This window comes from Canis lupus, chromosome 23 (assembly GCF_011100685.1).
Source record: "Canis lupus familiaris isolate Mischka breed German Shepherd chromosome 23, alternate assembly UU_Cfam_GSD_1.0, whole genome shotgun sequence".
Classification (NCBI taxonomy): domain Eukaryota; kingdom Metazoa; phylum Chordata; class Mammalia; order Carnivora; family Canidae; genus Canis; species Canis lupus.
This window is the reverse complement of record NC_049244.1, coordinates 18711407-18729222: the sequence shown is the minus strand read 5'-3', so window position 1 is coordinate 18729222 and position 17816 is coordinate 18711407. Positions and strand designations below refer to the sequence as shown.

Here is a 17816-nt window from a genome sequence, read left to right as displayed (position 1 = left end):
GGTCATGATCCCAGGGTCCTGGGACCAAGCCCTGCATCAGGGGAGAGCCTGTTTCTCCCTCTCCCCACCCTTCCCCGACCTATGCTTGCTCCCTCTCTCAAATAAATAAATAAAATCTTAAAAAAAAAAAAAGCACAAACATCCAGTTGTAAAGTAAATCCTGGATATGTAACATATAGCCTAGTGACTATAGTTAACAATATTGTATTTTATATTTGAAAGTTGTTAAGAGAGTAGATCTTAAAAGTTCTCAACACAAGAAAAAAAAATTGTAGTTGAGTAATGATAAATCTTAACCAGACTTATTGTAGTCATCATTTCACAATATATACATAAATTGTATAATTATGTTGTATACCTGAAACTAATTTTTATGTCAATCATCTTTCAATTTTTTAAGAAATGAACATATCTACCACCACCCCTAGAAGTTTTCCCATGTGTTTTTTTTTTTTTTTCAATCCTATCTTTCTGCCTTATTTTCCTAAACCCCATCTTTAGGCAGCCATTGATCTTCTTTCTGCTACCATGTATTAGTTTGAGTTTTCTAGAATTTCCTTACATAAGTGGAACCATACACTAAATACTATTTTGTATCTTTTTTCCCTCAGCATAATTATTACAGAATTCATTCTAGGTTGTCACATTTATCACCAGTTCATTTCTTTTTATTGCCAAGAGTTTTCCATTGTATGGATATACCATAGTTGGTCAATTCACCTGTTGAGAGGCAATTGGATTGTTTCCAGTTCCTGGCTGTAAAAAAAGGTTATATGATTTTACAGTTCTACTATTAGATGAGAGTTTCAGTTTCTCCACGTCCACAGCAACATTTTATGTGGCAGTCTTTTTCTTTAGTGATTATAGTAGATGTGTCATGGTGTCTCACTGTGGTTTGAGTGTGCATTTCCCTAATAACTAATAATATTGATGCCTTTTCATGTGTTTATTTGCCATCCATATATTTGATGACATTTTTGTTAAATTTGCTCACTCTCTTGGGGTGAGGGTAAGGGGTTAGCTTTGTTATTTTTGAACCTGACTTTCTTTATACTAGATATCACCTCACTATCTCATATATGTTTTGCATGGTTTCCTTCTTGTTTTTTATTCATTTTCTCATTCTTTTAGCAGAATCGTTCAAAGAATAGAAGTGTTTTGTTTTGTTTTTAAGTAGGTTCCATGCCCAACGTGGGGCTTGAACACATGACCCCGGGATCAAGAGTTCTGTGTTCTAAGCCAGCCAGGCACCCTTCAAAAAATAGAAGTTTTAATTGTGATAAGATCCACATTATTAATTTCACTTATTATGTCATACTTTGGTGCCATTTCTGAGAAACCTGTGCCAACTCAAGGTCACAAGACTTTCTCCTATTGTTTTCTCTTCTAAAAGTTTATATTTCAATGTTTTACATTTAGGCCCATGATCCATGTTGAGTTAACTTTTGTATGTAGTGTCAGCTATGGATCAAATCATATTGTTTTGTTTATTGTTTTTTTGCAATGGATACCTAAGTGTGCTTGCTCTATTTTTTGAAAAGACAATTAATTTTTTTTCTTCTGCTCTGTGTAGAGGTTGAACTTCTTTATCAGAGAATTAAAAGAATAAGGCTTATGCCATAGATTTCATTTTTAAAATGAGATCATTTAATAATTAGTCTTAATTTTGTTTTGGTTGTAGCAGGGCCATTCTAATCGATTGGAAGCAATAGATTATTGTTGGTGCCGATTTTAAATTTTTACCAAGTTTTATGTGTCTCTACTAAGCAGTGTCTGCCAAGAGGGGCTATTTGTTCATTCACTCATTTATTCACTTGACAAACATTTGTTGAAGGATTGCTATATATCATGTAATGTTCTTATTATGAGGGTCATTGCAGTGAACTAGATAGAGTTGCTGCCCTCAGTGATATTACTTTCCATTATATAATAAAAAATAAGTGTTTGGCAGGTAATAATAAAGGCTATAAATTTCAAAACATAGGGGCAAGGGAAAGAAAGTAATGGTCATGACCTGGAGGTCTTGATTTTTAGGATCATTAGTATCTCAAGGCAACATATTCAAAAAGACTTAAAGAAAGGGATGGAATAAGTCACTTTTATATCTAAATGAAATATTCCAGACAGAGCAAAAATAAACTCTAAACTAGACACTAAAGAGGTCTATTTGGCATGTTTTAGAAATAGCCACAGAGGGTTCTTAGGTATTTGAATTAAGAATCTTAGACCGTGAGAAAGCCCTCAGTACTACTATCCAGTTCTAGGATTGCCAGTAGATTTCATCTTCAAAGCCCCTTCAAATGGATTGGTAGTAAATGCCTGGAGCTGCACTCAGCCTTCCCCCCACCCACCCCCCGCCCCATAAAGGTCCAGATCATAAATATTTTCAGCTCTGTGTGACATAATGTTTCACTCAACTCTGTTGTTTTGTAAAAGCAACCATAGACAGTGTGTAAGCAAACACATGAGTGTGCTGTGCTCCAAGCAAACTTTAATTTTACCAGAGGAGGTAGCCTGGACTGCCCAGGAAGCCACCAGCCTCTGGGCTAGTGTGGCGTTGAGCAGCCTTGCTGGGATCTTTCCAAGGAATGCACCTTAGCCAAGTCTGCCCTAGGCTTTTGGGAAGTACCTGAGCCATGTACTTGCCACTGTGACTAACAACAGCCTCCTCATGTTACTGATTAGACCAGACAAGTTCTCACAAGGTGTTAGTGGAAAGTTAGATTTCTGGCCTCACCGCCTCACTGCTCAGTTTTGTTACACTAGCCCTGCCCTTCCTCCTTCAGATTTGCCACAAATTACTTTACATATAGGACAGTAATAGAATTCTGAGGGTTACCTCCCCAAATCAGCCAAAGCCTGAATGGCAGTATTTCCTGGGAAGCTGCTGGTAATGTCCAGAGTTAGAAATGAAGGCTTCTGCAGAGCTTTCTCTCATTTTGTCTGTGCTGCAGAAATACAAATGAAAAACTCTGCCATTTGTCTCTGGATCCGGAGCACAGAGGACAGTGGAAATCAGCTGTGTCCCCCTGCCACTGACCAGTCATCCCAGTGGGAAAGGAGAGGGGAGCCTGGCTCAGTGAGGGAAGAAGAACAGGCCTTTAATACAAGGTAGATCTCAAAGGGGTTGGGCGATTAATTGCATAAGGGAATACCAAGATGATCCTTTCTCTGATTTTCAATTTTATTTTTTTTCTTATTTTAAATGTTAAGCACTTCAAATGAGATTCAATTAATTAGAATATAGACTAAATCTGATTTTAAGAGATACCCAAAACTATGACAACATAAATGTGATAGAAGTTTATTTTCTCTCTCCTGTAACTGTCTAGAGAGAAATAATCCAAGCTGGTAGGGTGGCAGTGCTTCACATGATGTTCACAGTCTCCAGTTGCTTCCATCTTCATGGCTTTGCCTTCCCCTGGGCTGCTGTCCTCATCTATCCAGTCTGTACAGGGTCCTGTGGCATTCCAGTTGGCATGGAAGGGGGGAAAGAGAAAGTGGAAGCTGGGAAATTACTTTTTAAGGAAGTGATACAGAAGTAGGGCACAGCACTTCTGATCACATTTTGCTGCTGAGAATGAGGTCACATGATAGCCACACCTAGCTGGAAAGGACGCTGGGCAATGTGGCCTCTATCTGTGAAGTCCTAAGCTCAGATAATAATCTACTCTGGATATTTATTTTTTTATTTTATTATTTTTACTGTGGATTTTTAAAGGGGATTACAAATTAGATGGGATGCTAGATTAGCAGTTTTCAGCAGAGCTTATAAAAGAGTGGAAAATTTTTTTTGTTCGTTCTACCACATGTGTGAATTGTAATGACTAATGTTACCTAATACTTTAGAGATTTATAATTTTCCTCATACATTATTTTGCTTAATTCTTTAACGTTAGCTTCCTTTAAACTAGACATTATCTTTGGAAGTAGACATTAATCTTCCTAGATGTGAAGAATAAGTATGGTTCAGAAAGATGATGAGATTACTCAAACCCACGTATCTGCAGAGGACAGAGCCAAGACTTTTGTCCAGGCTCAGAGCTCTGCCATTTCCAGTCCTCACAGTCTTTCTTAATACCTAATCCTTTGGAGGGTTTCCTGTTCCTTGGCATTCACCAAATGGAATGTTCCATCATAGCAGAGGTCTGATACTTCAGTGTGCTGGGTAAGTACCTAAGCACCTGGATTAAAATACCCATTACTCTACCAGAACTTGAGAAATTTTCATGAGGTACCTGTAGGTGTGAGGCCCTAAAATTGCAGTGCTTTGGGAATCACTGCAGTGATCTTGCATTTTATCATTGCATTTGCTTGAACAGAGAGAGGAGATGTTTCATATTTCTGTCTTTTTTTTTCTTTTCTTGCCCTCCTGTGCTTATATGCATTACCTTAAATTTTGGAAAATTGCTTTTGAAAAGTCTTTGCTAATCTCTTTTGAAGCATCACTAACTCAGAATGAAAAAGCAAACAATGACAAAATGTCAAAAACTAATTTGGGAAGCCACCATGGTATCTTCTCAAACAGAAGTTTTCAAAGCCCTTGGTTGAAGTAGATGTTCAGAAGGGGGCTTTATACTCTGCAGTTTGAAAGGAAAGAGAGAGAAAATTATTTTTTCATCAAAAATCTATATAATGTATTCAGAGTGTGTGTGTATGTGTGTGTGTGTGTGTGTGTGTGTGTGTAAGGTACACATATACATATCATTGTTTCCCCAACAGAAATTTCACAGAGATTTCTACTTGACTTCGTGTTACCCTCAATTCCCATTAAATCACATTGGGCTTTTTTATTTGCCCTTTTCTCTGTCAGACACCAGGATGAATTTAAACTCCAATCCCTTTCCAATGGCCTCTCTGATGTATTTGCTACTTTTTACATTCCCTTTCCCTGTAGAGTCTGATGGAAATTCCTTTGGAGCCTTTAGCTTTCCCTCAGAGTCAAAAACTTTTGTGTTGCTAATAGAACCCAGCCTCATTAGCATTTCAAATCCTAAGATGCTCTTAGAGATCAGTGTGTTAGATCTGAGGGGCTCCCCAGCCACAACCTGATTTATCAAACTTGTTTAACTAAAATCTCCAGTGGCCTGTGCCTTTGACCTTATTTCTGCCAGCACATCTCATCAGGAAATCCTTTTCAAGGAGTCTAGGGAAAGACACATGCATAATCTGAGAAGCTTTACTGTTGTCCCTCTCTCTACTCTATATTGCCTGCTTGAAAAGCCAATCCATGCTTTCTTCTTCACTTTTGATCCTTAGATCATGGGTAGATGATGAGTCAGAGCATGGATAGATGGGTAGATGGATGAGTACATGAGTAGATGGACAAGTAGTTGGGTGGGTAACTAGAAAAGCAGATGGATTGTTAAATGGGTAAATAGATGGGTGGGCAGATAGTTGAAGTAGATGAATGAGAAGAAGGATGGGATGGATGGATGGATGGATGGATGGATGGAAAGACAAGATAGATAAATAATGCAAGTCTTCTGTTTTGTACAATCCTTGCCATCTAATTAACCATAATTGGTCTTGGTGTTCTTGAGGCTGAATACCATTTCTGCAGAAAACAGCAAGTCATGTGATATGGCAAGAACAGGGTGGGGCTTGTCAAATAATTCATTGCTATTCTGACTCAGTGTCCAATTTGTACAATGAAAGAAATCATTCTCTTTTCTGAAATTTATAAAAATGTTTCAATGTAGTGATACTTAACCAGACCTATACAGCAAAATCGCTTGGAGAAGTTGCCCTAACTGCATATGCCTGGCCCCCAGACCCTGAAATGTGCATCCTGATTGAAAATTAACTGCCCTGACAGACTAGTCTCTGTGCCTAATAGAAGTAGTATTTGAGCTATGTGTCCTGACTTTATTTTCTTCTTGCAAACATTCCACTAACACTTAAAAAGTTTTACTTACTCTATCTTGGGCAATGTTGTAAGTGCTTTTTACTTGTATTACCTCATTTAATCTTTACAGCAATATTTTAATGTATTTACCATTAATATCTCTATTTTACAGGTGAGGGAATTAAGACATGTAGAGGTGAGGTAACTTGCTCAGGATCACACAACTAATATGAGGCAAATCGTGGGTTCTAACACAGGCAGTCTGTGTCCAGACTCAATGGCTTCACCCACCATGAACGTCTCTGATCACTAAACTGAGCTTTCAGAGCACTGTGATCCAATAGAACTTTCAGTGATGGTGAAAATGCTCTATATCTGTGCTGTCCCATGAACATGGTAGCCACTAGCCACATGAAGCTTTTGAGCCGTTGAAATGTGGCTAGTCTGACTGAGGAACTAAGTTTTTAGTTGCACTGAATTTTAATTAATTTAAACAGCACAGTTGATCTCCAAAAAAAAAAAAAAAAAATGAAGTGTTGAATTAGGTACTAAGGTAGGCATCCAGTTATAGACATTCTCCTTTATTAATAATATTAACGTGAAATAATTACAAAGCACTCTTAGAATCCTTTGTGCTTCTTTCCATCAGTGAAAAGAGCCTCGCTGTTCTTTTAAGCCCTCTGCCAACTAGGTGGCACATCTACTCTTAGCTCATTGGAAGATGTATTGAGATGAGACAGAAAAAGTAATTCAGGCAGAATAATACAGGGACGTCATGGGCAAGTTGTAGCGTGGTGGTGCCATTGGCATTTATTCTCAGGAGTCGTTGTTATATTTTCCATCTCCTCAATATTGCCATCATATATTAGGGGGAGAAGGGGTTGATGGAAATAATGGACTTTAAAGCAGGGTTTGGTGGTGGAGGAAAGAAAGTACAAGGGCATCTGGGCTCATGTGAAGGAGATATGCAATCCTGCACCCCTTCCTAAGGACGTGCAGAGTGAAGTAGGAAAGTGGGAATTAATGAGCCAAGAGAGAAGAAGAGAGGATTCTAGATGAAATAATATGATAAAAGAGCCATATCATTCTTGGTATACAAGTTGAAACTGGGTAAAGCTTTTAAAAGAGAAGGAAGATTAAACAGAACCCAAATGTATAGAGCTGGGTTTTGAAGAGAGAAAGAAACAAGACAGTATAAAATTTGGTGCAATTGTTAAAGGAATGGTTTAGAATAGAGGTGGACAAACTGTAGCCCATAGGTCAATGCCAGTCCACTGCTGATTTTTGTAAATAAAGTTTTATTGAACATGCCTATACACACACACACACACACACACACACACACACACATTTATATCCTTTATACTACAATGGCAGAACTGAGCTGTTACAACAAACTATATATACTATAAAACCTAAAATCTTTCCTATGACCATAAGCAGAAAAAATTTACTGACCCCTATTTTAGAACAAATGAGGAATGTATTAGCACAACCATTTTGGAGTACAATTTTGTGTGGTCATCAAATTTTAACATGCACATCATCTTTGACCTGGCAATACTGCTACTAGAATTTTATCCAGCAGATGTTTGGCTACATATACAGGTAGGTCTTCTTAAACACTGAAAACCTGGAAACAAACTAACTGTCCAGTAGGTGAGCACTAGCCAAATGAATTATATGTATTAATGTAGAGAGATACTATTCAGCTTTTGTTATTGTTTTTTTAATTTTTATTTTAATGATTTATTTATTTGAGAGAGAGTGTCCATGATGTGGGAGCAAAAGTCTACGGAGGGGCAAAGGGAAAGAATCCTCAAGCAGACTCCGCACCAAGTGTGGAACCTGATGGGGGTTGGATCACAGGACCCCTAGATCATGACCTGAACCAAAACCAAGAGTCCAACACTCAACCCACCAAGCCACCCTGGTGTCCCTTCTTTTTGTTTTTTAGTGCAAGTTCTATATGTACTGTTTATTATGAAGGAATTTCAAGAAATGTGCCAAATAGAAAAATGTTACAGAAGAATATGTATTATTTTATCATATTTGTGTAAAAGCAACAACCCTCCCAAGAGATATACAGATATATGCCCAGCAACTTTTCACTTTATATCTTCCAGATCAAAGTATGAGTTTTTATGAATGTGTATTACTTTTTAAAAAATTTTATTTCCAATGTAGTTAACATACAGTGTTATATTAGTTTCAGGTGTACAATATAGTGATTCAACACTTGTATACATCACCCTGTGCTCATCAAGATAAGTGTGCTCTTGATCCTCATCACCTCTTTCACCCCTCTCCCCCCTCTGGGAACCATCTGTTTGTTCTCTTATCGTTAAAAGTCTATTTTTTTGGTTTGTCTCTTTTTTCTTTTTTCCCTTTGTTCATTTGTTTTGTCTCTTAGATTCCACATATGAGTGAAATCATATGGTATTTGTCTTTCTCTGACTGGCTTATTTCATTTAGCATTTATATTCTCAAGATCCATCCATGTTGTTGCAGAATGTATATTACTCTAAAAAAAAAAACAACAAAATCTAAATTAAAAAAATGAAAAATAATGGGATTCCCTGGATAGCTCCACAGTTTAGTGCCTGCCTTCAACCCAGGGTGTGGTCCTGGAGTCCTGGGATCGAGTCCCACATCGGGCTCCCTGCATGGAGCCTCTTTCTCCCTCTGTCTGTGTCTCTGCCTCTCTCTCTCTGTATGTGTGTGTGTGTCTCATGAATAAATAAATACAATCTTAAAAAAAAATAAAAAAATTTTAAAAATAAAAAAGTGAAAAATAAGAGGGAGAAAAGAAAACAAACAAAGCTAGGTCTCTCCCAAACTGAAAAATTCAATACTGAGGTATTCATTCAGGAGGGTAAGTGCCAAGTTGGGACCAACAGAAACTGTCAGACTTGAAGAGATGTCTTTATGAGTCCTGTGCAGCGAAAGCAGAGAAGTAAAGTGCTAAAGAAAGCAAGTCAAGGGTGGAAAGGGAGAAGTGTTCCCCTTGTCTTGAGGAATGGCATTTGTAAGTTCCCCGGGTGGGAAGACTTCATGGAAGAAACTAGAAAAAACAGGAAGCTGGAGAGAAAGGAACCAAATGAAAGAAGGACACAGTGGCCAATGCTCAAGATGGAGAAACATTTTTGAGGAAGAACAGATGTTCCTTGGGATTCTGAGAAGACCCAGTCTCTACACAGATGCGTAGACCCACTCCACAAATTCATGTTTGCAGAGCACTTTGGTGTCTTCTGGCCTAGGATCCATGGCCATCAACAGTCCTGGTACGTTATCAGGTGTTCAGATGGAAGGGCCAGAAACAGTTTCCCTGTGTTGACTGGTGTGAGAACTTCCCCCAGCCCCCCACACAGCAAGCAGCTCTGCCTGGTGGGGGGAAGCCCTGGGAAGTGCCTCCCTACTCGCCTTGTGCCGCAGCACGTCCCTGCCTTGGCTTCCCAGACCAAAATGCACACAGCACTCAGTGCTAGTCATCTCTTTTTCTGGCAAAACTGTGGCAAGAGGAGTTTGTATGAGATTAACGGTTAAGAAAACCACACAAATAAATAAAAGTAAAGCAAACCAAAAACCATGGAGGAGGCAGGTGTGTTTTTTACAATGAGCCGTGTCTACCTCCCTGCAGCCCACCCCCATGTCTGCCTGCACTTTGCATGACTTGTGCCTGGGGTGGGTATGTCTGCGCCTGTGAGAATCTTTTTATTTAGACATCACAAGGCATTTGACCAATTTTGAACACGGCCGGCTTCAGTACGGGTACACAGAGACGCCTGCTCTTTCTTCACAAACCTCTCCAGTTCAAACATGTTTGCAGAGCATGATTCATGGTGTTTCTTTCTGGATTGTCCAGTGGGTAATTGCTATACGAAAACCAGAGAAACAGATGTAGACCGTGAACCTTGGCTATAAATTTTTGTTTTATGATTATGGGTTTCAAATGTGCTGTGTCACACTGACAAATCTACAGTTACTCCGAAACAAAATGGATTTTGGTCTCAAACTTTTGCTTTTTTTGTTTGTGGCTGGAAATACTTTTATTAGAGTTTCTTTTATCGTTGATCAAATACAAAACAGAGGAGATGACACATATCAGATTGTTATTCTATGTCACACCAAGAGAATATTTGTGAAAGGTTCCTTCCAACTGTTGGATTCATGTTTAAAATAGGCGTCGATAACTTAAACTTCATTTATCCCCAAATTAACTAGGCCATTTTTTGCCGTCTACCTACTCATTAATCTTTATGGTACATGGATATGTTCTTTAAAGAAGTGTGGATTGTTTGCCTGTCTTTCCTAAATTTTACTTAAGATGAAGAATGTGGGGGAAGACAGGTTTTCCAGAAGTATAAGAATTAGATTTCCTGATGAAGAAATGATAAGAAACATGTGGCTAAATTTGGGGGCTGCTTTATAAATTAATACTTGGATTAAATAATAGCTCTAATAGTTGCCATCAGCATAATTAACTCATGATGAGAAATGATGAATAGACTAGTGAATGCTGTTGCACTATAAGAAACCCATACTATTCTATTCACACGCATTGAAATAAAAGATCAGTATTCAAAAGCCCAAGTTTATTCCTCTACAGTTAAGAGAACCCCAAGATGATTATAAATTTAAAATGTTCTCTTGCAAAGAAAGAAAATATCCAATCTCCTACCATCTCCCCCCATCCCTGCACACTTTGTTATTGTTTTTGTGTCATGACATGGTATTCAGGGTAGAAATTAGGGAGCAGTCATTTCCCTTCCTAGGCTGTCCTCTAGCTTGTGAAATGAGAGTAAACAGAATTTGGGAGACACCATCCCCATCTTTACCTCCTTGTGACCAGTGCACCCTTCCCTTTGGAAAGATGTTTGAGCAGGAAGTGCTATGCATCCCCACCCCAACAGATACCTGAATACACACACTTGGGAGTTTGGGGGTGGGGAGATTTCTCTCTTGATGCCTCCTGCTGTGCTTTAAATGTAGCTCCTTCCTCCTTTCATCCGAAACACGTTTTCAGTGGCTTCCATTACAGCATATAAGATGAGTCCAGTTTCCAAGGAACTCTTAAGGACCGTAAGGACCGTAAGTTAGCATTTGAGCTGTAAGTCCACGCACACATGCAGAGGTTGGTACATAATGTGGTGCTTTGTGTATCTTTACAACTATCTTAATGACAGTGTGTTAAATGTTTTGTAAATTCCTCTGTGCAACCTAAGTCGTGTGTTTTCTTTGTAGTTAAAGAGTTTCTTATAAACCCCTGTTACAAAATGATGGCCACTTGAGAGAGAGAGAGAGAGAGAGAGAGAATAACAAACATAGTCTCAGCAAAATCTCACCCTTCTATTGCCCTGGACTTTTCAATAGCAAGAACTGAGCTTGCTGGGCTGAAAATTGTTTTAATGTACCTTCATAAAAGGATCTTTGACTTAGTAAGTGTGTGTGATGCATACTTTTCATGTTACACCATGAGTGCCACTTAGCAACTCCTGAAGACAGAGCAGCCGTTCAGCATGGGGCGGGGTGCCCCCTGACAGGCTTTTAAAGGGCCTGGATGCCAATGAGCATTCCAGCATTATCCACAGAAAGGAGACTGGGGCAGCACTTTTCCCTGCAAGGGGCAAGGAAACTCCCTCATGCCCACTTGCTTGACTGCCCTGTTTTGTGGGAGAGTTACAACAAGTAAATCCTGGAGAGGTAGTAGAGGAGATAGGGTGTTTTAAATCATCTGCAGAGTTTCCTTCCTTTGATGTACTTTGCATCCTTTAAGCAAGTTGTACAAAATGACTGCAATGTGGATCGGCTCTCCCTTTGAAAGCTCTCTGCCCGGGTTTATTTGTAAATTTTGCATCTGTCCTTCTCAGGGTTTTAGGACCTGCTACAAGCTTTCTCCTTCCTCTAGGTGGGTCAATATGGGAAGGATAAAAAAGAATCTCTCTTAAAATTATTCTAATAAGTAACCAAGATTGGGCAGGGGCTAATATTGGTGAAAACAGGCCTTTGGAGGTATAAAACCTTCACACTTAGCCAGTTTTCAAAATATGTGTTTAATTATGTGGTGGTGGTGGTGTGTGTGTGTGTGTATGTACGTGCATGAGGTGATGGAGGTCACCAACATGCTGTTCAGGGTGCAAGGCTGTGGGAACAGCAAAGTAATTTTCACATTGGGCTGGGATTCCGGGGAGTTGCGTCTGGTCATAGTTCTCAGCTTTGCGGCCTCAGACAGGTCTCAGCCTCCCGTCGCAGGGCTTGTTTCCCCAGTGAAAAATAAGAGGGTGAAATGAGAATTAGTACTTGTTGCAGGGTACATACTGAGTGCCATACAAGCGCTTTGGGGGAGGGGAGCGGCTCACAGCAACCCACCCAAGTGGGTAGTAGTCTATCTCCATTCTACAGATGAGAACACTGAGGCTAGGAGAGATTAAATACTCATCCCAGATCACACCGCTGGTAAAAAAAAAAAAAAAAAAAAAAGAAGTGGAATTGGAATCGATTTCAGTTTCAGCCCCACATCCACTCCTGACCAGTCTGTCTCCTCTGATCAGGACCTGAAATCCTGTGTATCTGTGTGATTTCTGTGTGTGTGCGTGTTTGGGGCAGGAATCATGCCTTCCTTGACGGCCGCCTCCAGACTTGAGAGAGTGCTTAAAAAAGTAAATGGATCCACGAAGTTGGATTTTTACTCCGGAGCAAATGCAATCCCTCCGGAGGCCCGAGGCTTTTGCAGGAGAGATGCAGGAGTGGGGTGGGGGTGGGGGGGGGAAGCTCTCCATCCAATGGAAAGTTTCTCGACCCAAGGCTTCCCCGAGGAGCAGCTCTCCCCTGCTCTACAGTTTAGGGCTTGCACGCGCTTTGTCGCGAGTGGAAAAATCCGTAGGTTGCGAGGGATTGAGCAGCCCGGCGGGCGCTCGGAGGGCTTGACGGGGCGGGCGCGGGGCGGGGCGGGCGGGGCGGGCGGCGCGGGGCGGGCGCGGGGCGGGCGCGGGGCAGGCGCGGGGCGGGCGCGCTCCCGGGCTCGGGCCGCCGCGGCGCGGGCGAGGGCGAGGGCGAGGGCGCCGGCGAGGGCGGAACCCGGAGCGGAGTCGGCGCTCGGCGCGAGCCGGCGGCGGGGGCCCGGCTCCTCCCCCGCCCGTTTGCACAAGCACCCCTTGCATTGTTTTTCAGGTGAGAAATGGGAAAGAAAGAGGCGGCTCGCGCGCTCGCCCGCTGCCTGCCTCCCGGGCTGTCTGCTTTTGCAGGGCTGCTGGGAGTTTTTAAGCTCTGTGAGAATCCTGGGAGTTGGTGATGTCAGACTCGTTGGGTCATTTGAAGGTTAGCAGCCCGGGAAGGGTTCACCGAAAGTTCACTCGCATATATTAGGCAATTCAATCTTTCATTCTGTGTGACAGAAGTAGTAGGAAGTGAGCTGTTCAGAGGCAGGAGGGTCTATTCTCTGCCAAAGGGGGGACCAGAATCCCCCAAGCGCGCTGCTGGAGGACCGGGATGCCGAGGACGCGAGCGAGCCGGGCAGGGTCTGTCTGGGCACCGTCGGGCTAGGATCCGGACCGCCTTCGGAAGGCTTCTTGCAGGCATTTGCTTGGAAGGAGAACTTGGGATCTTTCTGGGAACCCCCGCCCCGGCTGGATTGGCCGAGCGAGCCTGGAAAATGGTAAATGATCATTTGGATCAATTACAGGCTTTTAGCTGGCTTGTCTGTCATAATTCATGATTCGGGGCTGGGAAAAAGACCAACAGCCTACGTGCCAAAAAAGGGGCAGAGTTTGATGGAGTTGGGTGGACTTTTCTATGCCATTTGCCTCCACACCTAGAGGATAAGCACTTTTGCAGACATTCGGTGCAGGGGAGATCATGTTTGACTGTATGGATGTTCTGTCAGTGAGTCCTGGGCAAATCCTGGATTTCTACACTGCGAGTCCGTCTTCCTGCATGCTCCAGGAGAAAGCTCTCAAAGCATGCTTCAGTGGATTGACCCAAACCGAATGGCAGCATCGGCACACTGCTCAATGTAGGTTTATTTTTTCCCTTCTTCTACCAAGAAAAAAAAAAAATGAATTGTCTCTCTTGCATGCAATAAAGACGTTGGAAACAAACTGCATTGGTAGCAAGACAAAGGATTTAATGATTTAATGCTGAAAGGGTGTGATATGCTGGCGTGCATATTGATTCCCTCTGCTGAAAATTTCCTGTTAGATGTTTTCTTCCCAAACAACCCCTCCCGAACCCCGCTCCTCTCCTTAACCAACCTTAGGGTCTCTCGAAAAACGGTTTTTAAAAATATGCATGGAGGGGGTGGTGGTGAAAAGTAGAGTGTGACCACAGGACTTTGAAACATTCTTCAAGTAAGGCAGTTTGACACATTGTGCAGTTTTTTACTAAAATGTATGCAGAGGGGAATTTAACTTTGCTGTTCTTTGGATTAGCTGCTAGTTGTATATATTCCCCCCTTGTGTGTTTCAACAGTCCCAAGTAATTAAAATATGACATCGTCCTTGCAAGGAATTTAGCCTAATTAGGGTGGCTGCTGCTCCTGAAGTTCATAAACCACCAGTTAAAGCTGCTGCTTCCAATGTTTTCCTTGCTAAGGAAAGGCAATATTTCTTAGCATTGACCCTGCTGCCACCTTTCCGAGTCACTTTGTTGCTCTAAGAAGTTGCTGTTTTGCTAGAAAACTACTGGCAATGAACACCCCTTGGGCTGAGCCATCCATTATTTCCATATCTTGCAATTCATCCTCGAACCTGGACATCACTTAAAGGAAAGGAAATATAAGTGGAGTAGCCCGGTTTTTTTTTTTTTTAATATTGACTATTTGGTTATCTGATGCTGACATGATGCCGAGGCACGCATCTGGTCAACAGTAGTGTGGCTGCAAGGCTTGAGAAATGACCAGGAGCCCCAGAAAATCCCACCTTCGGGTGGCTGTGGTGGGAGCCTGCAGGATGCATCGCTGCCCTGACAGTGATTTAGATAAATGGCTCAGCTATCTATCAAAATGTTTTTAGTACTTTATTTGACAATTCATTGGAGCATTAGCCTGAAAATGACATTTTAAATCTTTGTTTTCAAAGAGGTCAAAGTTTAACTGGAAGAAATTGAGTTTTCCTAATAACATGGTGCCTTATGTAAAGAGGGAGAAGAAAAGGGAAAGAGAGTGGACAGTGACCAGATTTAAATTGCTCTCTCTGAAACTTTGTCTTAGCAATAAAGACTCGCTTCTTGGGCCAGGAAATCAACAGGTTTGTAGCTGAAAAATCAATAACCATTTGATGCCAACAGTCTGGCTGTCTGACTTAATATTTCGTAGAGCCATAACCAGGGCAAAAAGAATATAGTTTTCAGAAAGTGTCTTCATCTTCAGCGGCTCCCCAAATGCCTTTTCTTTCCTGCTGTGCCTGTTTTCTTTCTGGAGAATTCAAAGAAACTCAGTGTTACAAAATAATTTTTATAATCCACTAACAGATCTTTCAGACCTGTCCTCTCCGTAGCAGTTAAAAGAGTGTGAACAGTTTCACTCGGGATCTCAGGGAACTGGGGCTCTCCAGAAGTTTTTCTTATAAGAGAAAGTTCTATGAAACATATTTTTAATGAAGGGGGGGGGGAATGCTCGGGACCCTTGGCGGAAAGCTATTAGACCTAACAGAGCCTTCACAAGTAGACATTCTCCCTTTTGTAATTAACCCTCCAAACATGCCTATTAAGTTGTAGGAGTAGGGGGAAAAGCTTTGTTTGTTCTTGAACAAGTTAAACAAGGGATTTGCCTTATCTAGGGAGAGCGAGTGGTGAATGTGTCATTCGCCTAGGGCCAGCCGATAAGCAAGAAGTGTTGATAACAGCAAAGTTCAGCTAATCAAAGAAACTTGCATTAGAAAAAGTAAATAAAGGCGTTTGACAAAGGGATTTCAGAAATTCCAGTGTCTTATTTTTGTAAGCAGGGCAATTAGAGCTTATTGTGGTCAATTTCACAAGAGTTCCACTCGCATACCCCCCAGCTATGGGTTAAATGAATAAATTGTAAAAATTGCATATGCCCCTGCAGAGCACTTTATCCTCCATCAACCACTTTATGACGGTCAGTTTAGTTCTTCAAGAGATTCAGGTTTTTAAGCGTAAATAAAAATTCTAACAAATGTCTGCCACATGGTGTTTGGTTCGGGGTGGCATGGGTAGTAAGGACTTTTGAAATGAAAGCATATTAGGGCTTCATTTGGATAAGTAAGAACATAAAAACCACAACCTTTTCCATTTTACTTAATGACTGTTTTGACGAGAAGCAGATCTGTTTGCGCTCTTCACACAGAGGAAACAGTGGGCAAGGAGAAAAAAAAATAGCACTGATTCCTACCAAAAGTATTTTCTGCTTTGAGATTCTATTTTTGACATGTGGTGTGTATGTGTGTGTATGTGTAGTAATTGGAGTAAACCCTTTGAATGAAAAAACACATCAGAAGCGGTCTTTGAAAGGGGTCAGGATATTCTTTTTATTTTCTTTTTAAAATTTTAACGACAGATAAATGATATGCCAACCAGCTACCGGTTGGAGTGAGTAGGGCCTGCAAATGGCTTGTTATAAAAATTCGAAGTCAGGATTAGCGGGCTCTAAGGGAATGTGGTATAAATAATACGATTTCAGACTGCCCCTGGAAGGTATCATAGTCACAAAGTTTCTATTCATATGCCTCCTGGATTATCTCGGTTTTAGGGCTGCTCCAGATGTTTTCAGCATTCATTGCTCAGTGGGCATAGGATAAATCCTAATATTTGTGGTCTAAATATAGTTGCTTTCGGTGAAATCCTGAGTGTGACAACTTCTTGGCCCTCTTCCCCGTCATCTCCATACTCAGCCCATCAAAAGAAAAAAGGAAAAAATATTTTCTTTTTGAAATAGTATTTTGCCCATTTAAAGAGGATAAATCATCTGTTTTAAAAACAAACAGTGATGTGTGATCAAGGAAGGAAGAAAAGTCCCCTTCTCAAAGCCCTGGGACCTGAATTTTAAGTATTACACAGTATCCAAATCCTCTCCTAGTGAGATATAAATTGGGGTCAAAGTGGCAAAATCAAAGATACTCTCTGAAAGAGACGAAATAAAGACTGAAATAAAGACTGACAGCCACCGTATGAATTGAATGGGGTTTTGAATAAATATTTCGATGAAAAGGCTCAATTGTTTTTCTAAAGTAGGACATAATTTTCTGCTTCTCAGCCACATGACAGTGGTAACTAATACCATCAGAAAGAAAAAAGAAAAGGAACTTTTGCTTACATCTCCCGAACACAAGATAGGGTCACTTGAAAACAAGCAGAAGATTCACAAAGTTTTCCTCCCCTGTAGGAAAAAAAATACTAAAATTTTGTCATTACGCTGATAACTTGGTACTTTGGGTAGGGAAGAGTTGATGAGCAACCTAGAAGGAAAGAAAAAAAAAAAAAAACCAACGCAGAAGTTTTAAATTTTCTCACCATAGAGTGTGGATTCCAAAAAATAAGATAGGAGAAGTAGACCTCTGTCTTCTTAAACTTAGGCTATGGAATTGATCTGGAAGCTCCAGCTGGCGTTCGATTCGCCAGCCCAAACGCGAAAACCTTTGGTTTGAAACAGGCCTTTTAAAAATATTTATTTATTTATTTATTTATTTATTTATTTATTCATTTATTCATTTATCTAATAAGGTTGGTTGAATAAATAATCAGAATTGCCGTTTCTGATAACTGACCTGAAACAGAAGTTTTGTTCTTATTTCTGGAAGCCTGGCTTTGACCATATATAACCAGTCAGTACTGTCATGAACTTTAAAACATAAAAGTAAAAGAACGTTCTTCTGGATATCAGATGCTTGTAATTTTATCTTCAACATGTTAAGTCTCTGAGATGAAAAGAGAAGAAAATCATACATTTTCTCCTTTGTACATTCTCCCAGCATCAATAAACTATCTCTGAACGGAATACATGAGAAATGATTAA

At 40.7% G+C, this 17816-nt stretch overlaps 1 protein-coding gene across 4 annotated transcripts in view; it reads left to right on the top strand.

The window, feature by feature from the left end:
* RARB (retinoic acid receptor beta) overlaps positions 1-17816 on the top strand; it is a 510890-nt gene that overhangs the window by 326793 nt on the left and 166281 nt on the right. The window contains exon 1 of one of the 4 annotated variants that reach the window (XM_038570691.1): positions 12894-13018. The exons of 1 other annotated variant lie outside the window; for it this stretch is intronic. Coding sequence is in view for 1 of the 3 variants with exons in the window: in XM_038570688.1 (XP_038426616.1) it covers positions 13703-13859 (157 nt within the window). In the remaining 2 variants the exon portion in view is untranslated. Of the gene's footprint in view, positions 1-12893; positions 13860-17816 lie in introns of those variants that run through there. 2 more of the 4 variants (XM_038570688.1, XM_038570690.1) reach the window with 2 other exon arrangements.